The 27,115-nt window shown below is 38.5% G+C and overlaps 3 protein-coding genes across 10 annotated transcripts; 1 reads left to right on the plus strand and 2 right to left on the minus strand.

The window, feature by feature from the left end:
• Positions 1-231: 231 nt before the first annotated feature.
• Positions 232-5,645, minus strand: ints5 (integrator complex subunit 5). The gene is made up of 4 exons (XM_067599464.1): positions 5,380-5,645; positions 3,921-4,173; positions 1,622-3,598; positions 232-1,393 (listed from the first exon to the last, which is right to left on the minus strand). The coding sequence occupies exons 1-4, from the start codon at positions 5,472-5,474 to the stop codon at positions 674-676; spliced, it is 3,045 nt and encodes a 1,014-aa protein (XP_067455565.1). The 5' UTR covers positions 5,475-5,645; the 3' UTR covers positions 232-673.
• A 996-nt stretch (positions 5,646-6,641) lies between these two features.
• On the plus strand, positions 6,642-16,676 carry LOC137189542 (phospholipase A and acyltransferase 3-like). Of its 5 annotated transcripts, none has more exons than XM_067599473.1 (5): positions 6,642-6,663; positions 11,603-11,666; positions 11,935-12,043; positions 12,314-12,582; positions 15,703-16,676. In XM_067599473.1, exons 2-5 carry the CDS (start codon positions 11,652-11,654, stop codon positions 15,823-15,825), a joined length of 516 nt encoding a protein of 171 aa, XP_067455574.1. In that variant the 5' UTR covers positions 6,642-6,663; positions 11,603-11,651; the 3' UTR covers positions 15,826-16,676. The 5 variants fall into 5 exon arrangements, with proteins under 5 accessions (XP_067455574.1, XP_067455572.1, XP_067455573.1 ...); XM_067599471.1 differs by having other exon boundaries at positions 6,643-6,663; positions 11,600-11,666; XM_067599472.1 differs by having other exon boundaries at positions 6,659-6,679.
• Positions 16,677-17,523: 847 nt separating this feature from the next.
• Positions 17,524-26,072, minus strand: LOC137189540 (uncharacterized). 4 transcript variants are annotated; one of them, XM_067599467.1, is made up of 8 exons: positions 24,932-26,070; positions 24,242-24,474; positions 23,820-23,908; positions 23,482-23,515; positions 23,334-23,399; positions 22,322-22,522; positions 21,516-21,629; positions 17,524-19,843 (listed from the first exon to the last, which is right to left on the minus strand). In XM_067599467.1, the coding sequence occupies exons 2-8, from the start codon at positions 24,266-24,268 to the stop codon at positions 19,628-19,630; spliced, it is 747 nt and encodes a 248-aa protein (XP_067455568.1). In that variant the 5' UTR covers positions 24,269-24,474; positions 24,932-26,070; the 3' UTR covers positions 17,524-19,627. The 4 variants fall into 4 exon arrangements, with proteins under 4 accessions (XP_067455568.1, XP_067455569.1, XP_067455567.1 ...); XM_067599468.1 differs by having other exon boundaries at positions 23,814-23,908; positions 24,932-26,066; XM_067599466.1 differs by lacking the exon at positions 24,242-24,474 and having other exon boundaries at positions 17,524-19,840; positions 24,932-26,072.
• Between the last annotated feature and the right edge of the window lie 1,043 nt (positions 26,073-27,115).

Genomic DNA, 27,115 nt, shown 5'->3' on the forward strand with positions numbered 1-27,115 from the left:
TCCTCAGTTCTCCAAAAAAACATTCATGAAACCGTGAGAAGGAACAATCACTCTTCATCATGCATTCTGTGATTTGATGTTTTGTATCAAGGGTTCACAAACAAACATAGAGGATGTACAGTGTGTAAAGAACATCATAATAAAACATTATGACATACACCCATCACACAAATCACCAAGAGACTTGTGATGATGGATAATATCTCCTGGATGTCTCAATTCAAGACAAAGTCTAGGACCAAATGAAGATTTATTTTGTAAAGTGGTTGAAACAACAGTTTGTGCATATAACAAGAGATGCAAGGCATGTTTGTAGCCACAATTTCAGAACATGAACTATATAAGAACAATCTGGAAAATTATACTAATAATCTATAAATGACAGAGTTGTGTTTACTAATCAGAATGAGATATTAAGGCTGTATTTTGTTCTGTACATGTGTGTCATTCTTAAGTCCATTGGTCTTTCTCACAGAAGCAACTAGTTAGAAAAGTATGAAGTCTAAAAATATGGTACAAAAGTTATACACACACACACACAGCTGTATGAAACTGAAGTACAGTGATAGCAACTTTGCAGTCCACTCTTAAGAGCCATGTAACACAGTATTCCACCTATTTTACTTTCTCTATTCTTGTCACCTGCTCTTCACAGTTCGCTTCCCTCTACATTTCAGAGCTGGAACCGCCAGCAGAGGTGTCCCAGTCTGTCAATGTTTTTATGCAGAACACTGTGAATTGGCGCCACGTATCTTGCCACGTCACCGTCCCGAGAGAAATCCCTGCAGAAAAAGCCCTTCTCTGAGCTGAAGACAAACTTCTGGGGCATGGGCCCGTTGCCCCTCACGTACTCCCACACAGCCAGGAGCAGTAGCCTCACCTCGAAGGGTGCGAGGAGGGGGAAGGCTTCGTGGACATTGGCCAGCACAGGAGGCAGGAGCTGGCCCTCTCCCATGCAGGACACCAGGAGGCAGGAGGCCTGAAGGTGCCACGGGGAGTCTGTGGACAAAGCCTCACGGGACGCCTCCCAGTGGGCCAGCAGAGTGGCCAGGAGGCCTCTGAGCACAGCTGAGCAGTAGCAGAGAGCCGGGCGTCCAGCTGCCACCACCTGAAGCAGAGCGAAGAGCACCGGGTGGGCCTCAAAGCTCCGCCGAATGTGGATGTCTCGCTCCACGGTGGTGCGGGCATGCTCTTCCGGGGGCCAGGACAGCTCCCCGTTAGCCACATCTGGACATACATTTTCCACCAGTGTGACTGCAATGACTTTGGCTGCCTCGGCGTTGATGGGCAGCGGCTCATCAGGGTCTGATGGTGGTCGTGAGCCGTTGATGGAGCCGTTGAGACCAGAGGAGCTGCAACACTGGACTATGACAGCCAGCAGAGTCTGGGTATTCTACAGAGAGAAGAAAATGATGCAGCAACATGAGCAATAGCAGACATTTTGGCTAGTGCGTAGGTAAATAGCTAAAATGGTAAAAAATTAAGCGCAAATTCATTGAAAAGACAGTTGACATTTCATGACCTATAGTATATATTGGAAACTGCAGCTTCAACTACAGTGCTGTTATTTAATCTGATAGACATACTGCCTGAATTACAAATCTACAATTCTCCAACTCACTTGGATGACCCCAGATGGGTCAGGTAGAGGTGTGTCGGTCCGGATCTTCAGCCCCTTGCCAATCACCCCGGCATGAAACACAGACCACACACTGCCAGAAAAGTTGACGGTTGTACCAAACCGACAGTTGATATCCAGCAGGGAGGCTCCGAGGTCAGGGGACACAGATGGAGCGGCCACAGGAGCACCAGACATGTCTGCGGTCTGCCCTCCGAACAGGTCAGCGTTGCCTTTATGCAGCGATCCCTCAACCAGCTGCTGAAGCACCGCCTTGAGAGTGAGAGGAGAGTATGCAGCAAATCGGGAGAGGAGCAGGACCGAACAGTTCACCGCTTCAGCTGCCTGTCCTCCATCTCTCCCCACCTTCCCCCCTTCTCCTCTCCTCCGCAGGGCCAGAAAGAAATGAGTGACAGCAGCACGGGAGAGCAGGAGCAGGTGTGCCGAGGAGGAGGTGCGAGGGAGTGGGCTGACTGACAAGAGACGCACTGCTGCATGAGATACAGCCGGGTCACCGTGGAGAAGGAGTGGGCCAAAATCATGGAGGTGTCCTGAGACTGCTGAGCCCACCTGAACAGCCATGGTGGACTGAGCGCCCGGTGCTCCTCTTCTCTCCTCATCCTGACTCTGGATGGCTGCAGCCAGGTTGAGCAGCAGCTGCCTCAGCTGCCGGGGTCCCAGCGTGTGCGTATGGATCTGCGCCACACAGCGGGCTACAGCGGCAGGAATGAGTCCCGCCATGCAGGAGGAGAGCGTGGTGTGGAGCTGCCAGGCCAGAGCCAACTCCTCTGGGTTGCGTGCCTGGGTGAGTAGCTGACAGAGGGCCTCGGTCGCCACACTGGGGCCCCCATACACTGACAGCAGGCAGAGCAACTGATGCAGCCAGAGGTGACGCTTTCTCTCCAGCCTCAGTGTCTCAGCACACAGCTCACCTACGTGTGTCTGCAGCTCCTCCAGGAAGGGGATGACTGTCTGGGGCTGAGAGGAAGCAGAGTGATGGGGACTGCCTTCCACTCCATCAGAGCGGTTGTAAACCAGTTTATGAAGATGGAGAAGCAGCATCTGAAGGAGGCGGTCGCAACCCTCTCTGACACCTTCATGAGGGGAGGGTGTAGGGCCGGAGATGATGACTGAGGCTGGGGTAGCCGTGTCTGCCAGAAAGCGGAGAACCCGGGCCCCTCCCGATGGGTTCTGGCTAATAAGGTGGACTGCCAGTCCCAGCATGTTATCAAGTTCTTCTCTGGGAAGTCCCTGCAGCAAAGCCTGCAGCTGGAGCAGGACAGGGGGGCGCAGCAGCTCTACCAGCTCTGCAGAAACAGCACCAAAGAGGTTGGGGGACATTGCAGCCAGCTGGAGCAGAAACGGTACAGCAGCTCGACGGAGTTGAGGGGAACTCTCCCAGGAGGTTGAGGATGAAGTGGGAGATAGAGGGCTGGAGGGGCTCAGGCTCTCCTGGAACATCCTGAGCAGCTCCTTCCGGATGCTGTCAGAGTGGTGTGCTGCAAGGTGTCCAAGGATTCCCACCACTGAGCCGATCTTTGGTACTCTGCTGCCTTTTTCAACTCCCATCACCACTATTCCTTGGTCCTTGGCACCGTGGGAGCAGAAGTCCTTGAGTCCACAGGCCAGGACTCGGCTGATGATAGTCCCTGGGAAGGCGGAGCCAATGTGAGCCACCACCCAGTCAAAATGCGGGGAATGCTGAACTGAGGTATCTAACAGCGCGTCCACACAGGCATCAGGGCACCAGGCCAGCATGGCAGCCAAACACTGAGAGTAGGCCTCCATGAGGGAGCGGGTGGCAGTGCAGGACATCCAGAGCTGGAGCAGCTCGTTGAGGCTGGAGGAGTGGGGGGCCACCCTGCGGCCCGCATGCTTGCTGCTCAGCTGGCCCAGTAAGTCCACAGCCCAGGCAGACACCAGGGGGGCCCAGGCCCGCGGGTTGAGGCGGATGAACTCTGACAGCACGCCATGAACCTCCTAAAGACAAACAGAAATAATTAAGATGATTTTCAGGGGAGTTTCCTGACCACCAGATTTTTATGAATGCAATGATACATTTGAATTGCGCTGGATCAGGATCTGTTTCTGTTGTGGGCCTGTAAACTGGTTTAGAAAAGAAACTCAAATGGAAACTGAAAGTTTTGAGTTAAAGCCGCAAAATACTAATCAATGAAGATTTAAGAAAACAACCTGTAATGTTCTGATCTTCATTAACCCTATAATATTTTTATCACTTCATGATATTCAAGATATCAGTTATGCAATAATAAGTTATTTGTGTGGCCTTGTGTCAACTCACCTGTATGATATCCTCCAGGTTGGAGCTGACCCCAGAGTTGGCATCGCCCTCCGTCTCCAGGTTGTGCAGGAAGGCAGATACGTGCTCATCATAGACGCCCCTCAGATGCTCCAGTACTGCTCCCCTACAGGCTGGGACCGAGCGCAGCAGACGCACAGCACAGCGAGCGTGTTCCCGCACGCTGAGCTTCCGGCCCTGAACGGTGTCGACTCCACTGATGAAGGACTTGATCTCCTGAGACAGCTCCTGGCCACTGGAGGAGGGTGGACAGGAGGAAAGGTTTGGGAAAATAGAAAATTAGTCAATTGACAGGAAATTATTCCTCAACAACTCTGATAATCAATTAATTGTTTACATCATTTATGAGGCTAAAATGATTTCCGCTATTTTCCAATATCTTATCCATGTCTTCAAGTTGCTTGTTTGGTTCATCCAACAGTCAAAAACCAAAGATATTCAGTTTACTATCATATAAGACAAAGAAACACAGTAAATATAAAAAGATAGAACCAGAGAAAGGTTGGCATTTGTGCTTGAAAAGTTTCTTTGCAACTTTTTGATTATCAAAATAGTTGCAGATTCATGCTGTGTTGAAAGACTAATCGATAAATAACCTAAATGTTTTAGCTCTACGTCACATTAACCAATTTCTGTTGCAGCTTAAACAATTAGTTGATCAATTGATTAGACTGACAGATGATTAATCAGCAACTATTTAAATAACTGAATAGTTGTTTGTCATTTTTAAAGCAAAAATACCCACATGGGGTTTAGAAAATTGTGAAAAATTGTGACTTTTCAGTATTTTCTGACATTCTGTAGCCCCAATCCATTGACCTATTGATTGAGAAAATAATTAGGAGATCAATCAATAATGAAAAGTTGCAGCCCTAAGCCAATTTACTACCACATAGGGAAAAGAAATGCACAAAATACTCACAATTGGAAAGCTGAAATCAAAGTATATTTGATATTTTGGGCTTGAAAAATTATCTCAAATGAATCAATTATCAAAATAGCTGACTTTCTGTCCACCGACGAATCAATTGATTGTTTAATGGTGTCAGCTATAAATTGATTAATCACCTACTTATATCAGCACTAATAAAAAACAACACCAAACAGTTGTTGGGTAAAAAATACTGAATTACTTGCAGCTACTTTGGGTGTTAGTCAGAGTAAATAAATACTGTAAAACAACATTTTGATATTTAACTCTTTCCAGATTACATGAATAGTCGATTAACTGAAAAAGTGCTCAGTAAAGCCCTGACGTCTATTGTTAAAACAATAAGTTTCAACAGTATCTGGCTGTGTTGAGCAGTAAAGTAACATATAAACGTCTATATGTGATTAAGACATATTCTGCTGTGTACACTTCACTAAAATACAAAGTATAAGACATATGCTAGACTGACTCTATAGTCTAAATGTACTTGTTCCGTCTCTCTGCTCTCACCTCAGGGCAGTCTGCGGTGTGTGAGTGTGTGAGCTCTGCATCGCTTTCAGCGGACTCCCGTCAAACACCACAGACATCGCTTGGTCCTTTAACATTTAAGCGTCACATCAAATCCTCCTCTCGGTTTTGGGATCTTCGACGTGAGCTTTATAACAGCTTTATGTTATTATTCTATGTTAAATTTCAGGACAAAATACAGCGAAAGGGCGCCCCGAAGCCGGAAGTTTGGTCTTCTTCGTCGTTACGAAAAAAGGGAAATTGACTCAGACAGTTGACGTCAGTGGCGACATCTAGTGGTGTCATCGTTACATACAGTCTGTAAGGGGTACTTATTGTTTGAGATTTTTTTCCCTAGGACGGCGAAGTCAAAACCCGCCCTACTCTGCCTCTGATTGGCTGATCCTGATATTCTTACCCTTACTCTAACCAATTACACTCCTCATACCTAAACCTAACCAACGAAGGCAACGAGTACTAACCAATCATAGGCAGAATGGGGCGGGTCATGACGTCGCCGTCCTAGAAAAAAATTAAAGGTTTACAGTTTGGATACAGGATTACAGGATTTGTTTGTTTGTTTGTTAGTTAATCTAATCTAGCTATTATTGTAAGATTTAGTCTCATTTACCTAAACAGCAGTTGGTGTTAATGTTCTTTTTCTTCAGTTATGATTATAAATGTTTATAGTATTTTATTCATGATGGATATTTTTATGGATTTTTTTCAGTATGAACAAAAACAAAAAAATGTGGTAAGAGAATTGTCCAACTTTTTAAAAATAAATGTATTTATATTTTATACACCTTTACAGTGCTCGATTATAATTATCCTAATTAATAAGTGACAATAAGATAATATATAATAAGACTTTATTCATCTTTAAAAGTTGGTCATGAACTGAGTATATAAATTTGTTTTTAAAATTATAAAACAGATCATTTACAATAAATAATTGTGTTTCTTTATTCTGTCTTAATATTGATGTAAATATTTTTAAATGGAACAGCAAAATACAATTATACTTTTTGTTATTGTGATCATTTACTCACATGTCTGCCTTCAGTAGGAGTCACATGAGACCAGGCCCCTTAAACGCTTTATCACACACACACATACATCCCAGTACAGCTGACTATCTACCAGCTGCCCTACATGATAAAAATATGACCTATGAGACACAGTGTGTTTCCTGTTTGGATCATTTTTCCCCGGCTCTCTCTATGGCTCCACTGCTCTACATAAGCCTTGTGACCACATTTGAAGCTGTACTGGATCAACGTGCTGGTATTTATACACTGATGTGTGTTTTTAGATTTGTCTGTATAATTATTAGTGTGATAGAAACCATGTAATGTTGTTGCATGTAAATGAATGTTTTTAGTGTCATCTGGTGTTTGTTCTGTGTGTACCTGCCCAGGGACCACAGATGGAAATTAGCTAATAGTATAATTGAGATTATTGTTTTTTTGTGTATCGTCCTTGTTTAATAAGACTAAAAAACAAAGTCAGCAGGTTATTATTGGTTACACTCTTAAAATCAAGTTCCCAGAACAGTGAGGATGGTGAAGCTACAGTATAATACAATATATAAACAAAGTCATCTTCCTTGAAAGACATTAAAATCAAAAAGTGTGCTGTGTTTTGTTTTGTGCTGCTGCTCTGCAACACCTGTGTAATATTTTAGGATTACACGACAGAAAACATCTAAAACTGGGAGGTTGATTTGAAATTACAACAAATCTTGAGTCAATGATACAATCTGATGCTGTTTTTTTTTTTTTTTTTTAACATAATAATCTATTTGCAAAAACAAACAGCAAAATAAATACACTGTATATCTAAATATAAGTAGAAACAGAATTGATTAGATTAATATTACAATTTCCATCCTGCAAATTAACAATCAAACTTTCCAGAAATGTCACACTAATGGCTGAATTGCTTGTAGTTTTTAACATAATAGTACCATTGATAATAATATGCTATATGTTTAAATTATTTTTTTAGACTGTGTTAGATATAGAAATGTAAATTTTGATATTTTGATGGATTTGATTGATTGTTTATTAAAGTGTCCTGCACCTTTCTGGTGCCCAGTCCATGTGGGCTTACAAGACACTAAACCACATGATGAATCATGATGTACAGTTCAAGAAATTCAGAAAGAGAAAATTTCATCATCATTTCAATTTCAGCATTCAGTTTAGATGGCAGAAACGTCCTGTGATGATAGATACAGTGTTCTCAGTTCATCTCCTATAAATCTCGCCAAAACAAAAATCTCTGTATTTAAAAGCCAAACTCAACATATCAGCTTCAAACAACCAAAACAAATCAGGATTTTTCAGTTGGATTATTTCAAACAAATAATTCCTCAAGGTACTGTACAAAGTGCAATGAAATACAAAATTAAATTCATCCTCGACAACACCAAGATCACAAAAATACATAAATGTCACTCTTCAGAACCCCCTTATATCTGCCTGCAGTAAAGTGCCAGTTCTGATGCACACAGGGACCTTTGCCTTCTCAGTAAATTTAATTTTATATATGGTTCTGTGCAGTAATCATGAATGTAATTTCTAAGCTTTGACTTCTTGCAAATGTCCTCCTTCCATTGCTCCTTATAGATCTTTAATAGTTTTGTTTGACTGTGTTTATATTACACTGCAAATTATTCCTGAAAATAAAATTCAAATCAGAAAGAGAAAATATTGCAGCAACCTCTCTCAACCAAGCATAACTGTGTGGTTGATCCCAACAACCTCATAAAGCATTTCAGTTCTCTGCTTTACAAGACATGACTCCCATCTAATGTTTCCTTCAACAGCTCGCTTAGAAGTAAATTTATGCACCGCAAAAAAACACCTCATGGCTCGATTCTGGATGGTTTTACTGTCAGAAGCATCCTTAAACCCCCAAACTACTGCAGCATAAAGTGAAACTGAGCCCACCATTGAATCATAAGGTTTAATGAAGGCTGAAAAACTAAGTCAGGACACAATTTAATTTTATTGATTACAGACTCAGTCAGCAGTCTTCCTGCTGATTCTGCCAGTACTTTCCCTCTGTGAAGCACATATTTTCATTAAAAACCAAACCAAGACATGAATAAGAACTAGTGTACTTTAGAGGCTTTAATCCAAACTTAAATATATGGCTGCTCTAATGTTCACATTGGTTAATATTAATTAACCAATTAATAGTCAGTATCCATTTATCCATTTACTACACCATAAACTCAGAATATTTAAAAGGCTCTCTTGAAATCAACAAAACAAGCAAACATATTTTTGTTGTAACCTTCAGTCTCACCACAGATAACATAACATAAATATGATCAATCTGCTTCTCTTAAAGCCATTCTGCTCATCCACCAAAACTCCATGTGTCTCTAAGTAATTATGAAGTCTATTATTGAGGATACCTGACCGGACAATGTAAACTATTCACCAAATCTGGAGTTTTAAGGACCTCGTTCGGGAGTTCCTCTACACCTACAGCTTTATTTGCTTTAGCTTTATCTACCATATTCTGCACATCCTCTATCTCATTATTCAGCATATGATTTTGGCAAAGGGCAGTATTACTCATCCTGTTTTCAAAGTCACATTTTACTTGACAAAATTGACCATTATATAATGAGGAACTATTACATGCATACAAATGACTATAATCTGTTTCCCATTTCTTCAGTTTCTGGTCAGTCTCGAAAGGAGATTTGCCATTTTCCATTAAAATCTCCATTGGAATCAACTTCCTCTTTTGTGGCCCCAGTTTATTCATATCTCTCCAACATTGCTGTGGTTTATTGAGTAGTAAATGTTCAAACTGGAGAGCTTATCCTCCTTTAAAACCTTCTATCAAAATGAGACTGACAACATTTTAAACTCATTTTTGTTTTAAAATCCTTCTTTTTCTCACATCCTTGGACTTAAGACAAGTGACTATATTTATTTGTACAGCACATTTCAACAACAAGGGAATTCGAATTGCATTACATAAAACATAAAAGACATCAAGACAGAGTGTAAAAACAACACGAAACAATATAAAAGGAGATATATATATAATAATAGAATAATAGAATAATACAATCAAAAAGAGTTAAATAGAAAATAAAAATAAGCTAAAATAGAATAAGACAGATAAAACACGAGAGTAAAAGTTACAGTGCACTGTAAGATATTAATCAAAAGCCTAAAATCTGATTTAATCAAAGGTGAACAGAAAAGTCTTCAACCTTAATTTAAAAGAACTGAGACTTGCAGCAGACCTGCAGTTTGTTCCAGATGTGTGAAGTATAAAAACTCAGCGCTGCCATGTTTTAGTTTTGACTGTAGGAACAGAAAGCAGACCAGTCCCAGAGGCCTGGATGGTTCATAACAGGAAGAAAGTCATAATAACTTGTTTAATTCATCATCACAATATAGTTGCTTTATGATTTATCCATCTGTTTATTCATAAAGTCTGAATTTTCAATTCAGTTTTGTTTCAGTTAGTCTCCAGAGTCGGTTTTGCTCAATTCAGTTTAGTTTTTATTATTTAAAAATGTTTGAGTTTAGTCAGTTTTTATTAGTTTCAGTGTTATTTTTATCATTATAATGTGTTTTTGTTTTTTGTTTTTTTGTCAGGGGCGAGATTTTAGAAGTTCATTACAATACAAACACAACACTTTGTGAAGGCAGGTGATCCACAGTCATGTAGACCTCCAGTTTCAATAAACATTCAGACCCATGTCTCCTCATGCTTGTTGTGTTGACTAATGTTACCAAATGAACAGAAACTAAAACTAATGACATTTTCGGTTTTTATTTTAGTTTAGTTAGTTTTAGAACATTGTTTAAGTTATTTTTTTCTTCTAAAGTCTAGTTTTTAATTTTAATCCAGTTAACTAAAATGTTTTTCCTCACCTGTTTTAGTTGAATTTTAGTCAACTATAAAAACTTTACTCAGAGGAAAGAAAATGAATTGCTTTTATTCTGAAGGTCTCGTGCTGAGCTGGTAGTTGGCAGCTGAGATTTGCTGTCGGCATCCTTACATGGTAACCCTAGAAAGATCTCGCGAGAGTGATCAATTAAACCCCAACCATTATCTTTCCCTAACCCCTTACCAAGCGGGTTATTGTGCTTAAACCTAACCAAACCTTAACCACCGCGTTGTCGTCACACCATAAAGCATAATTATTTTGTCTGTACAATAACAAACAATAAGAGAACAAGGCGTAAGAATCTCGCGAGAGTTACACTAATCTAGGGTTACCATCTAGACAACCAACAATCAGCCGGTAGCTGACGGCTGAGCTTTGGTCTTTTCGGCGTCTCTGCTGGCGTCTCTAGTATTTAAACGAATTGTAGACGTGAGAGTGAAAGCCAAGGTAAGAAGAAGAACCATTGAACTATTTACAGACACTAACTGTCATGTCAGCTGAGATGTTTTCGTGATGCTACAGTGTTGTTGTTTTTTAAGCTGATGTAACGTCGGCTATACTAAAGGCATTTGCGGCATTTACATGATGTAAACACGGAGCAGTTGAAGCTAATAAGTAGCCTGCTTCGGCTACTCTAATGGGTTTTTTTTTTTTTTTGCTTGTAGTGGCTGATTTTCGCTAAAACTCTAACATTGGGAATTTATCTCGTAGTGAACCAAATGTTCACCTTCATTTTGGAGGAATATTATGTCCCACCACGTCTAAAATATTAAATTATGTGAAATTGTTTGTTATCGTTAGCTGACGCCGAGGCACGTAGACGCACATCCTTCCATTGTTTCGAGATGAAGGGTAATTAGTTACATTTGAAGTACGGCATTAACGCATGCATAAGAAAAGTATATTCTTTCTGTGCCTTTTTAAATGGTTTTGAGCTTATAAATAAATGACAAACACATTGATACCTTTTTTAAAGAAGAAGAAAAGTGAAAATAATTTTCTGTCGGCCAGTCACGTTTATTTCTATTTTTATTTTTATTTAAGAAGGGACAATGCAAATTAATTAACATGAACACTGAGTCAAACATGTAAATGTGCCAGATTTAGGCGACAGAAAACATTTGCATTTGCAGTCCCTGGCAAGTTGATAGCAAACAAAAAACAATGGAGAGATGAACATAGAGATAAACAACCTCCAAAGCAAGGGTTATTTATATTTAGAAATAAGCCTGGTTGAAATGTGTCACATGTTTTGTGTCAGCATTAAGTCTATAAAATGATTTGTTCCAGCAGGTGCTGAAAGTGAAACAAGTACGAGTTTACAGACGAAAGAAACGCTGACATGGCCCCAACGCTGGTAATAAAATTATCTCTAGATCAGAGTATATGATAACACGTGGTTCTGGTTTTTCTTGTGCTGATATGGTGTTCTATTATAGCCCTTATGAGTCATTCATTTTAATAGCATGAGACCAACAAACTATGTCATTAAATAGTTAAATCTTTCTTTTTTTTAACCCAGATTGTGTCAGAGAGTTCAGTCAGGTCAAAGTCAGGTCAAGTTGTTGCCAAACACTGTCTGTTGCAAAGTGAAGCATTTTTTTTTCTGTGTCTTCTGATCCAAGTATGATGTGAAGCCGGAGCCTGGGGACTTGATTGAAGTGTTCCGTGGTACCTATCAACACTGGGCTCTGTACATTGGAGATGGCTTCGTTGTTCACTTGGCACCACCCTGTGAGTCCTCCCCCCCCGACACACAGCTGTCTGAACTGCTGCACCCAAATACTGACCAGCCCCAGTCTGGAGCACAAAGCACCCTTATCTGCTAGCACACATTCAGTGTGATGGGTAGTTTTTCCATCCAGAATACCAACTTAGATGATGTGTTTGGTTAAACTGATCCATGACTCATAAACCGTTAATAAAAAAAAAACAATATCTGGTGCATAAGTCCTGTACAAATTATGTCTGTTTCTCTCTCTTTCATCACACATTTGTCCTTAGCTGAGGTCCCGAATGCAGGCGCCAACAGTATGATGTCTGTCCTAACTGAGAAGGCTGTGGTGAAGAAAGAGGGGCTGTGGGACGTGGTGGGAACCGACAAGTGGGAAGTCAACAACAGTCTGGACAAGAAATACCAGCCCCGCGAAGTTCACATCATTGTGAGGGACGCTCGTATGCTGGTGGGCCGTGAGCTGTCGTACTGCGTCATCAGAGGAAACTGTGAGCACTTTGTCAACGAGCTGCGCTACGGCAAGGCCGAGTCCCGGCAGGTAGGTAGACACGGATTAACAGAGAACTTTATTAGGAACACCTGTGTAGTCTAAAGCCTCTTTCACACATAGTTCCTGTGAAATAACTGGGATAATCTTTCAGGCACCGCTATGATTTTCACTATTCACACATGCAGCTACATTCAGGAACATTTCCGTCTTGCGCCTTTTCACACATGCCATCGCAATGATGGAATAGATTGGCAAGGGACAGCCCAGAAGATGGCTGTAATGCAACACTTATGGATGCCAACCGTCATAAAACTCAACAGAAGAAAAGAGCGAAAACCACATAACTCAGATCAAACTTTCAAAGTTGGCAGTTCTGATCAAATATGAATCAAAATTATGTTACTGCAAAGCCTGTTTCTCACCTCTAATGTTTTCAGAAACATATTTTTGTGTACTGTTTAGCCGTAATATGAGAAAGTTTGTGATGTAGCAGCCATGTTGGAAACAAACAAGCCAAAACTAAGCACCGCGGGACTCACAGTACGTCACCCACATGTCAAGTCTTGTGATTAGTTCGCTCGCTTCACATGACAGCGTCTTTTGTCAGATGGACGTAACTATTTACCTGCTTGTCCCTGCAATGTTACTGCTTTCATTTGCAACACAGACGTACCAACATTTTCCCTGAAATGTTACTTGGTCTTGAGGTGGGAAACTGGCGCTACAGATTTCCCTGAATATCCATCTCTGCTCCCATTCACACATGACCCCATGCAGGAAATGTTCCTGAACATTTCAGGGATATACTGCATGTGTGAAAGGGGTTTAATGCAATCCAACACAACAGCTCTGCCATAAATTCTACTTTTATGAAGCTTATATAAAAGTGTTCGTAATATTTTGTCCAACCCATTGATATACATGAGGGGGGCTAAATATTAGGAACGCTTTTCAATATAATACACTCCAGTACACCTGCACACACTACAACCTCAATAATAAACACAAAGCAGAATTATCACCTTTCTGACAACGTCAACAAAAACTGAAAATTTATAAGCTTCATAAAAGTAGAATTTATGGCAGAGCTGTTGTATTGGATCGCATTAGATTGCACAGGTGTTCCTAATAAAGTGCTGTGTGAGTGTAGACAGAGTACTTTATTGATCCCAAAGGGAAATTACAGTGTTACAGCAGCCACTTAAATTACATATACAATACACATTAAATTAACTCAAATATAAAAATAATTGAATAAATAAAAATAGGACAGAGATTAGAGATATAACCATAACTAGAATATGCTAGTGGTTGAATATACACTGTTCGTCGATATTAATATGCTGTAATACACATTATACACATTAATGCAAGTCAGGTGGGTAAAAGTGGAAACATGTTGATCTTTTACCAACAGCATTCAAAAAGATTTTTTACTAGACAGAATTGAAACAGAAAAGGCATATATGGCAGACTCAGTGTAACCAGCAGAATTTAATTTAATGAGTTTGTGAGGAGATGTAAAGATTTACAGCAAAGGGGCCACCATGAGAAAAAAAAAAAACATGGATCCCTCAAGTTACTAATTATGGATCTCCAGCTCTCTCTGTTTAAAACAAAAGCTGCTAAACGAATGTCACAATGTCATCACAGCATTAACAGAAACAATATGAAGGAGAATAATTCCCAAATAGAAATGTAGCAACTTGGGACAATAAAAGAGGGGACAGGAAGTTTATGAGGGACCAGACCATCAAAAGCAGAATCTGTCTTTTGAGTATAAAACACTAACTGTCTATATGTTTGCAAGGTGGCTGTTTTCATCTTTGACAGAGCTACGACAAAACTATTAAAGGGGACGTATTCTCCAGGTTTTTTTTTTTAATCTGGGGCTCTACTGGAATATCTTTGCATGATTTACAGTTAAAACTCTGTCATAACTCGTCTCTAAGGCCATGACAAATGTGGGAATGGACACAACGGATGGCAGTAAATTAAAGATATTTATTATAATAAAGCAAACGACTGAAGAAATAATTGCAAATATGGAGTGTGTCAGTCAGTAACATCAGTAATGTAGGTGTGAATTTGTGAACAATGAAGTGTAAGGTGTTGTGGAGTAAAAACAAAACTAGAATCAAATGAAAAACAAAAGCCTGTGGCTGCTGGTTGATATGAGTCAAGGTGAGAGAGAGAGCTCAAACAATGCTGGGAGTTGGCCTTTTATGCTATGGCGGCATTAGGCTCAGGTGCTCCACACCCACATTCTCCCAGATACCTTTATAGACACAAGAATATAACAATAACTCATTACCACACCAGTATCAATACACGTTCGGTAGGTTAGAGCTGTCACAACTCCTTATTTATCTTATACTGACCCTCTACACAGCTCCTCAGTTCAGCCTCTGTCTGAAACAGGCCGTTTTAGCTCCTGTGTCTTTAAGCCCACTCTGTTCTGATTGGCCAGCTCAGGGGGCCACATAAACAAACCGTGAAACAAACTAAAGTAGTGAGAGTTCACTACCTTTTCTCGTTCTTGACTCGAAATATAAACTTCTCAAAAACATGTTTGAGCGGAATCCGATCCGAAATATAAGAGCAGACAACGCAAACAACACATGGAAAAACCTTAGCAACAACCTCGGCAACAAAGGCTACATGGACATTTATGGGCATGCATGACAAGTCGACGTCACCACATGGTAGAAAAAAATAGTCATAAACGAAGCGTTCAGAGCAGGTTGAAGCCCTGGCTTTGACCTCCACATATTTTAATGTGAAGTTTAGGAGCTGTGACCATGTTTAACGTAGATATCCGACATCATAACAGTATATAAATCATAGAAAACCACTAAAAGTATAATTTGTCCTCTTTAAGTTAAATGTCACTTAAAACTGATTATAATAGTGACTTGTTTTCATGCTGGGGAAGTTATAAAAAGAATATAAAAACCTATCAAATCACTCCTGCAATATAATTCACATTTCTGCTGTCTGCCTGTTATAAGAAAAAAACTGAATTGTACAAATTTCTAAAAATAAGCTCAAAATGTTCTATGAAGTTAGTGTCATATTTGCCAAAGATGAGGATGATTTTAAGGGGGTTTTGAATGTGAAGAAGACTCATGACACTCCCTGTTTTCTAACTGTGATCTCCCTCTGCAGGTGCGTAAGGCAGGAGAAACGGTCATGGCCGCAGGTTTGGCTGCAATGGTGGGTATTGGCATCGTGGCTCTAGCAGGCACTCTGTTTGGAAGCAGCAAAAAAGAAAAAGAGGACACACAGTGATCAACATCCGGGTCACCTGTTCAGAAGCTTGATTAACTGATCACCAGCAAAGCCTAACTAATACAGTACTGATCATAATCATCTGTGATTTATGAGTGATGTGGTTCATTTTAACTATGTCTAGACAACTTTATCCCTCATGCTGTCTTTAGTTTGAATGACAATGCAATACTGGTTGGTTTGGGATCAAGGCCCAATGTTTTTCAGACTTTTTAAAATTTCTACAGATAGCACATGTAAGCACTACCAACAATATTTCCACTAATGAAGGTGCCAAAATAAAATATGTTTGAATGTTTTAATATGAAGTTTTGGAATAAATAAATAAATATACATATATATAAATATATAAATATATATATATATATATATATATATATATATATATATATATATATATATATTACTCTTTACAGTCATATCTTTCTCATGACTGTAGATATTTTTTGGATTGTGAAAGAATATGAGGTTCATTATTTTGATTTGTTTGTAAAAGCTTGATAGGATGAAAAATAAATGGATACTGATAGTTGCTTGAATTAAATCTACCGAACTCTAAATGGGCATTGTGATTAGCCAATACCTAATAAGCTATACAACAAGAATATTGATGACACTAAAAATAAATAACTATGATGAAAGTTTTGTTACATCCTGCAAAAAAAGACGTACAGTACTGTTCATTGTAAGAATACCTCGATGAACTGAGGGCCCCGAGCGGAAACAGGTTTTTTTTAATGAAACATCATCTCTAACGAGTCATTTTAGTGGATTTTTTAACACTCTGTCTTCCTCTGACCTTTAATTGTTTGTAATCGTTTTGAATAAAGGATAATTTCTTGAAATCTTAATGATAGTCGTTCTTTCAGGAGCAGCGTGGTGTCGTAGTTCTGTCGTAGTTCTCCATCTGGTTTAAGTCTTGGTTTTAGCTGTTTATCTTTTCCTTTGGTTGTTTCTATGAATTTCTGAGCTTTAAATAGTAAAGCAAGATAGTGCCAGTTTTCACCAGGGGTCTCAAATTTTTCTCCAAATGGAAACAAGTAAGAAAAAATGTGCTAAAATCACATAAAATTCTACGACTATAGGGCCTTAAATACTTTTAGATTAGATTTGTATTTGCTTTTTCCAATATATTAAGGAGAACATACTCTTGACCTTTAGATATCTTTTGAAATATTTTTAAAAATTTGAAGTGTTATTGGAAAGTAAATAATCAATAATAACCAGCTGTTGTTTTTGCAAGTCTGGTTGCAGGAAACATCTTATTGGGTTGCTTTGTAGGCTCATTATCCAACAGTGAAGGTTTAAAGTTTGAGTTTGGATCAGATCTTGAATCTTTTAAAGCAGCTTAACGTTTCAATTACATATTAAAAGAAAGTGTAAATGTGAAAGTGTGGTCTGATCCATCTGACTGGAGCACAACTGTAGCCAGGAGTCCAAAGTCCCCCTGCATAGCCAAAAATGTTTGTAAAATTATTGTATTTTTTAAATGTTTTCTTTATTCATTCATCTGTGCAATTGTATTTTCTGTAATTTTTTTTCTTTTAATATTGTAAAGCATCTTGGAGTACTCTGAAAAGTGTTATATAAAGTTAATTATTACATAATGGTCTTTGAGTAACCTAAATCTCTTGATTTAATTTTTGGTGTTTTGTTGTTGTTGCTAAAAATAAACCAAAATCAGCCATAAAAAACCCACCGTGTGTCATGTGTTTATTTATAGAAGGTAAAATCAACATAAAATACCCGCATTCCCAAAAACAAAACTGGCAGTGTCCTAAATTAAGTTATTCCACTTTAACAGCTCACCCAGGAAATGGCATCACATCACGTAATATGTAAATACTTCAAAAATAGTTATAAAATCCCCCCATAAACACATAATACGTAAATACTTCAAAAACATATTTTAAAAACTCACCACAAACATCACAAAATACATACAAAATATAGAAACTAAATAAATGATGTTAACAAAATGTTCTACAAAACACTGATTAAATGCAGATAGAATTTGCAAACCACTATGTGTAGATTATGTGATTATAACATGTTTCAAATACTTCTGTAGACACATGTTTCTGTTTGTAGAACAAGATTAAAAGTCTTCAGTCATGGAGGTGGATCTGAGAGGCTGTGATGCCGATTGTGAAGAAAACCAAATTGCAAGATGGATAAAAATTGAGCTCCAAAGTTTGGTTTTGATACTTAGCAGTCATGATGAAGTTAATGCAAAAATGTTATTGTTATTCTAAAATGCTCATAATGACAATGTTAACATGCTGATGTTCAGGAGGTATAAATTTTCATGTCTGTCCACTCAGTAGTTGTTGAGATATTTCACCTTGCCATAAGGAAGTGGATTGGAGGGTTGTAGCATGTCTGCCACAGTGTCTTTTTTTATACTAACACTATATGTAGTTGGACATTTTCAAGTTCTACACATAGTGGTGATTATGCTCAAACACGTATTAAATGTAATTAAATGTAGACAAAATGTTTTTAAAAAAATTCTCAAAAACTGATAAATGTAGATAACGTGAATATAAATTTATATGAATATATGCAACAAAACTGTTAAAATGCATCAAATTAAATGTTTTAAATTTAGTGGACATGTTTAATTATGTAACACCTAATATTACACTGATTACATGTTAAATAATTGAAAATTATTTTGTGAATATTGAAACTGTATAGTAATAATTAAAAACATGCAATTTCCAGGCAAGTCACGAAAAAAGACTAAAAATGCCCCTAAAAAAATCAATTTCAGGCAGAGAGAGAAATAGCAAAAAGTAGAAATCTTCCTCAGTCTACTGGTAGTTATTTCTTAGATGTTTGCAGTTTAAAACTGGTCTTGCTTCTCTTGTTCACTTTTATGCTAGTTCTAGCGATTGTCTATTTTCTTTCCTCTCCTCAAAATAGAGATTTACTTCTTGAACATTTGTTCACTGTAGCTATAAAGGGGTTGATTACACTTGCAACTCTTTTTAGGTGAAACCACCTAGTCTAGAGCCAGAATTCACCTTTGACCCATCAGTTTTGAGTAGTAACTGTGCAATAAACTTTGCTCATAGATTCGCTGCAGATACGTTAATGCAAATGAACCATTACCTGCTCATGCACCAGTGGATGGTCATGTTTTGGCTATCTGTCTACTGTTGACTGGTTACGATGGACTCCAGAATCTAATGCGTCTAAAGTGTCAATCTGGGCAGTTTAGGAGTCTATAGGCCTCAGTCCAATGAAGTACCGTTCCCACTGGTTTGGTGCTATTTAACAGTCCACAAGTACTGCTGTGTGAAGTAACTATGTCTACTACGCTACCTCCTGCCTACCAAAAATGTAGTTGAGAGCCCTGGATGAATCAAGAATCAGAACAAAAAAAGATGAGAAGTTTCTGTCTTTCAATAGTTTTATGAAATGTTAATCACAAAATGGTCAACATTTGAACACATGTAAATTTAAATGTGTGCACAAATGTGAATGACACACAACAGGATTGTCATTTAAAGAACAGATCATCAGTATCAGTGCAAAAAAAGGCCCCACATCAAATCTAACTGGATCTCTTTCTCTGTCTCCACTGATAGACTTGTGTTTGGCTGTGTGATGATCTTGGCTGTTCTTTTTATTCTGTCCATTCACTTGTCTTGAACACCTACTGTACATGCATCCAAACTAGACACAAGCTGCTTACAAAACAGGCAATTTTTACAGCATTGCTAATTCTGTACTTAAACCGGGAAAATCTAAATTAATCATTTAAATTCTAATAATTATCATTATTATCAATCAGTTATACAGGCCTACCAATAAAATGAAAACGAAAATGGCAACACAGCTGGCAGCAACTGTATATACAACTGTGCTGATAATGGCCACAAGGAAAGGTGGGCTGCCACTGGACTCCTGTAACTTTATTTCCTGTGGTAGGCACCTTCTCATGCTTGGTATCTTTCACTCTTGGACTGCAGGATTCATTTCCAGGACGCCTGATTCCAGTTACATTCTTCTGAAAAAAAAAAAACAAAGAAAGAAGAAGGTTTATTCCTGCAATTACATACTTTTGTTTTCTTTTTTTTGTCTGATTTATGGTATAAAGATTAATTAAAATTGGACAAATGGTTTGCTGGCAGAATTACAGGACTGTTTTTAAAACACTGACATGAACCTGTTTAAGGAAGCTACAGCTAACATCTATGAGTACACAGAGACTGTAAGTTGCTACATTAACTGGTGCACCTCCATATGTGACCTCTCGAGAACATCCCTGTGTTTCAAAATCAGAAGTCACGGTTCAACAAATACATTTGTAACAGAATCAAAGAACAGAACACAGCTTTTAGATCTGTCAATGAAACACAGTACCGACACAGTGCTGATCTACAGAAATCCATCAAAGTAGCAAAATGGACCCACTCTCAAAAAATGGAAAACTGTTTCCTTGGCAACAATACTCGCGGTATGTGGAAGGGTATCCAGGCTGTCACAAACTACAGAGGTAACAGATCCCCACGCAACAACAAGGACACCACCCTCCCAGACAAATTGAAGGCAGAAAACACACCACGACTCTGTGAGGGCCCTCCAGATGACACACACACACACACACACACAAACACACATACACAGGTTTTCAGGACTCTCCAGCAGGTGTTATCCTGTCTACACTGGAGGCTGGAGTCTACATAGATATCTTCAACATCTCGCTCACTCAGGCTGTCGTTCCATGCCAGTTTAAGTGCCCAATCATTGTCCCGGATCCCAAAGAGCTGAACATCACTTGCATGAACGACTTCAGTCCTGTGGCACTCACATCAGTGGCTACGAAGTGCGTGGAGAAGCTGGTCTTAAGGTTTATAGGTACCTCCATCCCATAAACCACTGACCCAAATAAAACACTTATGCACACATGCTCTTCCTGGACTATAGCTTGACCTTCAACACAATTTGAACCTTAACCACTGACCCAAAAATCGACGTTTTACCAGTTGGGGACATGACTTTTGTCCCAGGTTGGACAAGCCATCCTCAATTAACTGGTTTGAAGTCAAAAATTTGTCCCCAAAAGTAGCCTGTGACATAAAGTCTTTTTTAAAGTCTGATTGTCAGTACATTAATAAACCCAATTTATCGTAAAGGGATAACATACCCTCACATATTTATCACTTTCTTATATACGGTATTTGGACTGTTATACATTTTTGTTCTTCAGACTCTGTGCTTCAAAACATACAATTTGAAATAAAATTAGGAATGAAATTTCAAATTGAACACAACAATCATGACGGACACAAACCACGCACACTTTCTGCCTATTAAAGAGTCATTAATATTTTGATTTTTGTGCACACAGATATTGATGCTGCAACTTTGGTAACGCTAGTGGACATTTGCTAACATCCTAAGGCCTCCATCAGAGAGAACGCTTTTTAGCAGCTTGTGGCAGCTTTTTGTAATTATTTTCAATGAGAGTGAAGGTTTTTCCCAGAGGAACCTGTGATTCTATACTGGAGCCTTCTGCGTTGGCACAATCATTGGGCCAGCACAGTTGTCCCATTCAGATGAATGATGTGGTTCATCTTTCTATACAGTGCTGTTTTCTGTCTGAACACACTCTAAAGCTTGCAGCATGGTTCTTGCACCGGGCTTCACACAAAGAGGCACGAAACCTGCAAACAAACCTGGAGATCTGTGGATGTCTCCTGAAACTTTACATCACGGCCTTCAGCTGTGTCGATTGCCCTCGGCTTATTGGTCTCTGTTAAACTGGAACCAATCACTTCCGCTTTGGCCTCCTTCATTAACATAATGACAACCAGAAAGAAGATGTATTTTTTAAAGACAAGAAGAAAGTGGAGACAAGTAGAAAACAACACACAATTTTAACAAAGAAACATCTTGTGCAGCATTTCCTACTTTCTTCTTCTATAGTGGCCATATTGTGTGCTACTATAGATATATCAACAGTTCCCACTACAGTTTCAGAGAACAATATCAACTGCTGGCTTTGGGAAGAAGTAGTAAAAATTAGATAATGCTACACTGTATTAATGTTTATAAATTTACATGTGCGGCAAACAATGCCTACCTGTACAATGGAAGTGAGTACAGCTTATTGTTATAGATGTATTTTAGTAGTGTAAAGTTTGGATATTCATCAAAATGTGAATTTTACTGAAAAAACAGGTCACATGTGAACCATATGATTCCGGTTGACACAAACAATCATATATTAGGCACTTAGAAATCCTTCCTCTGATGGTAAATCATCTGAACTGTTGCAATAAACTAAATCAATCCATTTTAAATCTTTAACACGATAGTGTAGAAATATTCACTCTCATCATTCCTATCTAATGGCACAGTGTGTGTGTATTGGTATGTTTTGTGACCTTTAGACCTTGTAATGTAATCTGCTTTTAGACTCATGATCTGTGGCCTGCCTACCAAACCAAACAAAGCAGCAATGTCATGAAAGTAAACTCACCCTGTGAATGGTCTGTGTCAGTGTCTTCGTGGACCGTTTGAGTTCAAGGGAATTCAAATCCTTGTCTTCAATATGCTTCTTGAAATGAATGAATCGGCTCAAGCTGCGACACCTTCTATTGAGAGAATCAAAGCCAAGGTCCTCAGGTATTGATGAGATGTTGGGACAAGACTGGACATGCCACAGTTGTCTTGCTCTCACCTAAATTTAACAAAGAGAGGGAATTTATGAGGCCCTGAAGATCTGTCCATAGATATTTCTTTGTTTTAAGACATGTCTGGCTACAGTTCAGCAAACATCTACATAATTAAATCGATTGTAAAGTAACAACTTAGAAAAAACCATTAGACACAAGCACTAGAAAAAAAGATTAGGATGACATAGATTATATACTGATCTAATACGGCAATGTAAACTAATTACAGCACAATTTAGGTATATGGTGTCTAATGAGGGTATGACTCTTTTTTTTACTGTTTTTTAATAAAGAACATATTTATAGTTTTTGTCTAAGTTGATACCAAGTACAGCATATTATGTCTTATTAGTATACCGTAAAATAAAGTGATTAAAGTGTTTGAAATGTTCAAATAATCCAATATTTCACCACAAATCAAAGATTAGAGAAAAAGTCTAAAAACTGAAAACAGATTTGTGTATCAGACCTTTGTTTTTTCTTCTTTCCTCTCCCATTAATCATCTCATGACCCCCCAGATTTATCTGGTGAACCTTTGCAGGGGTGCAACCTTTAGGTTGGGAACCACTGGACTAAACTAGCTAACTGTATATAAAGTAGTTGAAACTGTATGTTTAATCAGATGCACCTGGTTTACTCCACGTTTTCACTAAAACCGGCCGCTACTGCGATTAATCATTTCTGCAGCATATAAACCTACCTATACAGTCCATGATGCCTGACTGGTGACATTATTATTATCATTATATTATTAATATTATCATCATCATCATCATCATCATCATCATCATCATTATTTACGTTGACTGGCCTACCTGAATCAAGTTCATTTCCCGCCAACGTGTCGGTCCTGTAGACAGAGACGGACCCTCGTTTGTATTCTGTGGACACAGAAATCAAGGTTTTTCCTTTTCTGTCTTTATATAAACATATAAATCTGAAAGTGCGTTATTGTGGGCTTACCATCATTAGGACCCGTTGGTATTCGTCAAAGCTCCTGAATTGCAATTGAAGAAGTTAGAGCATTGTCAGTAAACTGTAATATATGTTATCATTCATCCGTTCTTTTTCAAGAAAAAAACTATTGAAGTATTGATCGCTGCACGGAGAGATTTCCTGTTGTTTATCAGTAAAGTATTAAGGTTTGGAAGATCTCACGTCTACTGTTGAGATCTGAGAATGAGAAAATGCATTTTTTTTCACTTTGGTTCGAGCCACCACGTGACCTGTTAATCATTTATAGTGAGTCAATATCAAATGGACAAAATGACTGGTTTTCGAGACACAATTTATACCATTACTTGCATGCAGGGCACAAGTGCTGCTCATCCACTGGAGACCTCTGTACACATTCATGGTGGTACCACCTCTGACAGACGTCACAGCAAATCTGGGAAAACAGGGACGTGTAGTGGTACATAAGTTTTGCATTATAGGGTATCCCTAAATATAGGATATCTAAATTAATTGACCACTAATATTCTTACTATTCCTTCAATTTTTGGATGTTCTCACCAACGTAAATGTTGTGTTCTGACTAAAAATTGAATTTTCTACAGAACATATTGTACAATGGAAAGTAAGTAATCTTACATGTTTACACAAAAACACATTAATCATGCCTTCATTAGAAGATGCTGAGGATGCAGAAGATTGTTGTAATTACCACCGCAACCCTAACATTAATTAAGTCAGAAAAAAACTATTCCTTTTCATTTTTTACATTTTGCAATGTGAAGAAATTACTCATTGTGCTTCATCCTGGTCCTCCATCCCACAATAAAAGCACAGGCTGCTTAAATTATCTGATAAGACAAACAGTATTCAACAAATATGTTCAGATTAACCTTTATGTGGTGTTCGGGTCAAATTGACACATTCAAAACTTTTAGTAAAAGTTTTGAATGACAAGGATACAAGTTTTCATACTGAAACTTCATGGCCTTGTTTTATTTTCTGTGAAGAACATGTAAAAGGAAAAAAAAAAAATCATTGAGTACACATGCTACAATCCTCCACACATTTATGTCCTTCATACGATGTTCGGTTCAATTTGACCTGCATACACACAGAAGCAAACTCCTTACCCTCTGCAGAGTGGGAACGTGCACAATGTTATCCCAAAACATTCTAAACTTTCTCGCACTGTAACCCTCACATCTGTTGATGGAGCCGATAAAGAAAATGAAATGACTAAAACAATCTAAGTTTTGTTCTCGTGTTATTATTGTTGTTCATCACTTGTATTTGCTTTACAGCTTTGACCTTTGCTAAATTTAACAATAAACATCAATGAAAACATTGTTTCATTTCAAAAAGCAGTGTGTGGATAGTTGCTGCATGTTTTCTTCCTTACAAAAGTGTTGTTTTTGTACAGCACAGAACAATCGCTGCACGCATATAATGTACCTACTGTTTCATGGCCTTGATTTACTCCTGTGTGATCTGCTGGTCTATCCAATTGATCTTCATCCTGAGAGACAAAAAAGGCTGAACGAAAACAATCATGTACACCATATATATTTGTCTGTATTCTCACTATCTGAAGAATTAATATCAGTCCCTCTGCCACCATGCAGTAATGTAAGAGTAGAAGAAGTCAAGGGCCTACATTTGCCAGCACCAGTAAATCCAAGTAAAAAGGGGTTCATTGTCCATCTTCCAGCAAAGTGCAGCAGAATAAGGTGCTTCTCAGATCAAGAACAGCATCTGGAGATCGGCTCTGACAATTCCTGCCCTTGTGTCAATTATCCAATAGATTAAATTCCTGTTCCACCTTTTACCCAATAACCAGTAAATCCAGTTTATGTCTCAACAGGACAATCACTGCACGCACAAACTACCCTTTCATGACCTGGATCGTCTCCTCTGCTGTCTGATGGCCACCAGACAGACCATCATCTGAATGAGAACAACCTGGTTATGATGATTTTTATATTTTTAACACAACATTAGTGTCTCTGTAATACAAGATAGGTAGAGAAGTCTGTTACATCATGCTGTAAAGAACTACAGGTTGTATATTTGTCAGCATAAAAGATAATTAATTGTTTGCTGTCTTGATTCATCCAGTGCATGTTTAACCAACCTGAGAAGACACATCTTTGACAGCTTTTGCTGCAGATATTCAGAATGTAACAGCTATAATTAAAATGATATTGCACAATTATTGTGTTTTAGAAAATAAATTAGGTTTTATGTATCTCTAAGTTACCTTTTTGACTTATATGAAAAAAATAATAGTCTTACAGTATAAAATTAAAATGTAACAATATTAGGTACATTTGTTGAGGTTTGTTTTGTTTTCGGTGATGTCATATTTGTCCAAGAAAAAACACACAGTGTTGCCGTAAAACTGTGCACTCACACCCAAAGATTCATAAGCGACAAAAGCAGCAAAAGCAATTCATTTTCAATTAAAGCTGGCGACGAAGGGCTTCAGAGAGCAGAGTTAAACTTTAGGCGACGCCGCTGAAGCAGCAACCAGTTTCAGGTCGGAGTTTGATTTTCCCCCACAGCTCTACTGAAGTTCCTAGAAAACATCCCTCCTTACTGAGAATAACATAAACAACTAGCCTTTAATGCTTTATTTCATAAGCTACTCGGCCAACAACGTGATTTTAAAAATTAAAACGGCATATTTAATTTTTAAATAATAGACTAGGCACGTATTTCTCACTCAATAATACACAGTGGAAACATGGACGATTGTATATTTTGTCATTCTTTTCAAATTCATGACCTGTCGAATAGCTTTACCACAGACTTGATACCGGCTATTACCGGACCTGATGTCTGCAGCGCTGCTTGAACGACCCGCCTCCTGCAGACGAGAGAGCAGCAGCCACCAACCGGAACCTTTTGATGTGAGTGTCCGGTGAAACAGACATGCAAACAAATTGCTATATATATTACTAAATGACGATCTTGTCTACACATTTAACACGAGGCTGTTACACACAGATTCAAGGTTTATAGGCTCTAGTTAGATCATTTGTAACATATCGGTTGTCCTCACGTGGAGTTCTGAGCTCATCAGCCGTCGAGACATTTTTATTTTACTGCAACAAAGTACAAACTTTCCCTGGAAAGTCAACACATTTTTTTCCTGTCCTGTCAAGTTTGTTATTACGGGCTGTTTCCAGTTTCAATATTACTAGATGCCATCTTTTGTAATTGTTGAAGTAAATAACAAAACAATATGACAGCAGGTATATAACGAAGACACATTGAACTGCACTGCTTCTTAAAACATAAATTCAACAAATGAACTAGTTTGTCTACCACTGTAGACAAACTAGTATATTTGTGATGATGTGTTTTGGGACGACATGCCTCACCGTTTTGTTTTTTTCTCTCAGTTATCTCTAGATGCATCTATTCATCCAGATAGTTTTGGTTTTATTTGTTCAGGCTTTAAGATATCGGTCTCTGCCCGTCTTCACCTCAACACAAATGTGTTTTTCTTCAACTGTCCAATACAGTGGAAATCAACAGATAATCCACAAAATTAACTTTAATAAAATACATTAAAATTAATTTACATGGGAATATTTTCTACTGAAGATATACTCCCTATGAAAACCGTCCACATTGA

The sequence above is a fragment of the Thunnus thynnus genome, chromosome 9, assembly GCF_963924715.1.
Source record: "Thunnus thynnus chromosome 9, fThuThy2.1, whole genome shotgun sequence".
Classification (NCBI taxonomy): Eukaryota; Metazoa; Chordata; class Actinopteri; order Scombriformes; family Scombridae; genus Thunnus; species Thunnus thynnus.

What these genes read in the sequence shown, in the direction of transcription:
- ints5 (XM_067599464.1), bottom strand. Translation starts at nt 5,474, where the DNA reads ATGTTAAAGGACCAAGCGATGTCTGTGGTGTTTGACGGGAGTCCGCTG. An exon ending in ACACCGCAGACTGCCCTGAG is followed by an intron (nt 4,174 to 5,379) that starts GTGAGAGCAGAG and finishes ACCCTCCTCCAG; the next exon opens with TGGCCAGGAGCTGTCTCAGG. An exon ending in ACCTGGAGGATATCATACAG is followed by an intron (nt 3,599 to 3,920) that starts GTGAGTTGACAC and finishes GTTTGTCTTTAG; the next exon opens with GAGGTTCATGGCGTGCTGTC.
- LOC137189542 (XM_067599473.1), top strand. An exon ending in TGTTCACTTGGCACCACCCT is followed by an intron (nt 12,044 to 12,313) that starts GTGAGTCCTCCC and finishes ATTTGTCCTTAG; the next exon opens with CTGAGGTCCCGAATGCAGGC. An exon ending in GCAAGGCCGAGTCCCGGCAG is followed by an intron (nt 12,583 to 15,702) that starts GTAGGTAGACAC and finishes CTCCCTCTGCAG; the next exon opens with GTGCGTAAGGCAGGAGAAAC.
- LOC137189540 (XM_067599465.1), bottom strand. Translation starts at nt 25,093, where the DNA reads ATGGTGGCAGAGGGACTGATATTAATTCTTCAGATAGTGAGAATACAG. An exon ending in ACCAACGGGTCCTAATGATG is followed by an intron (nt 23,400 to 23,481) that starts GTAAGCCCACAA and finishes CTGTGTCCACAG; the next exon opens with AATACAAACGAGGGTCCGTC. An exon ending in AGACATCCACAGATCTCCAG is followed by an intron (nt 19,844 to 21,515) that starts GTTTGTTTGCAG and finishes TTTTTTTTTCAG; the next exon opens with AAGAATGTAACTGGAATCAG.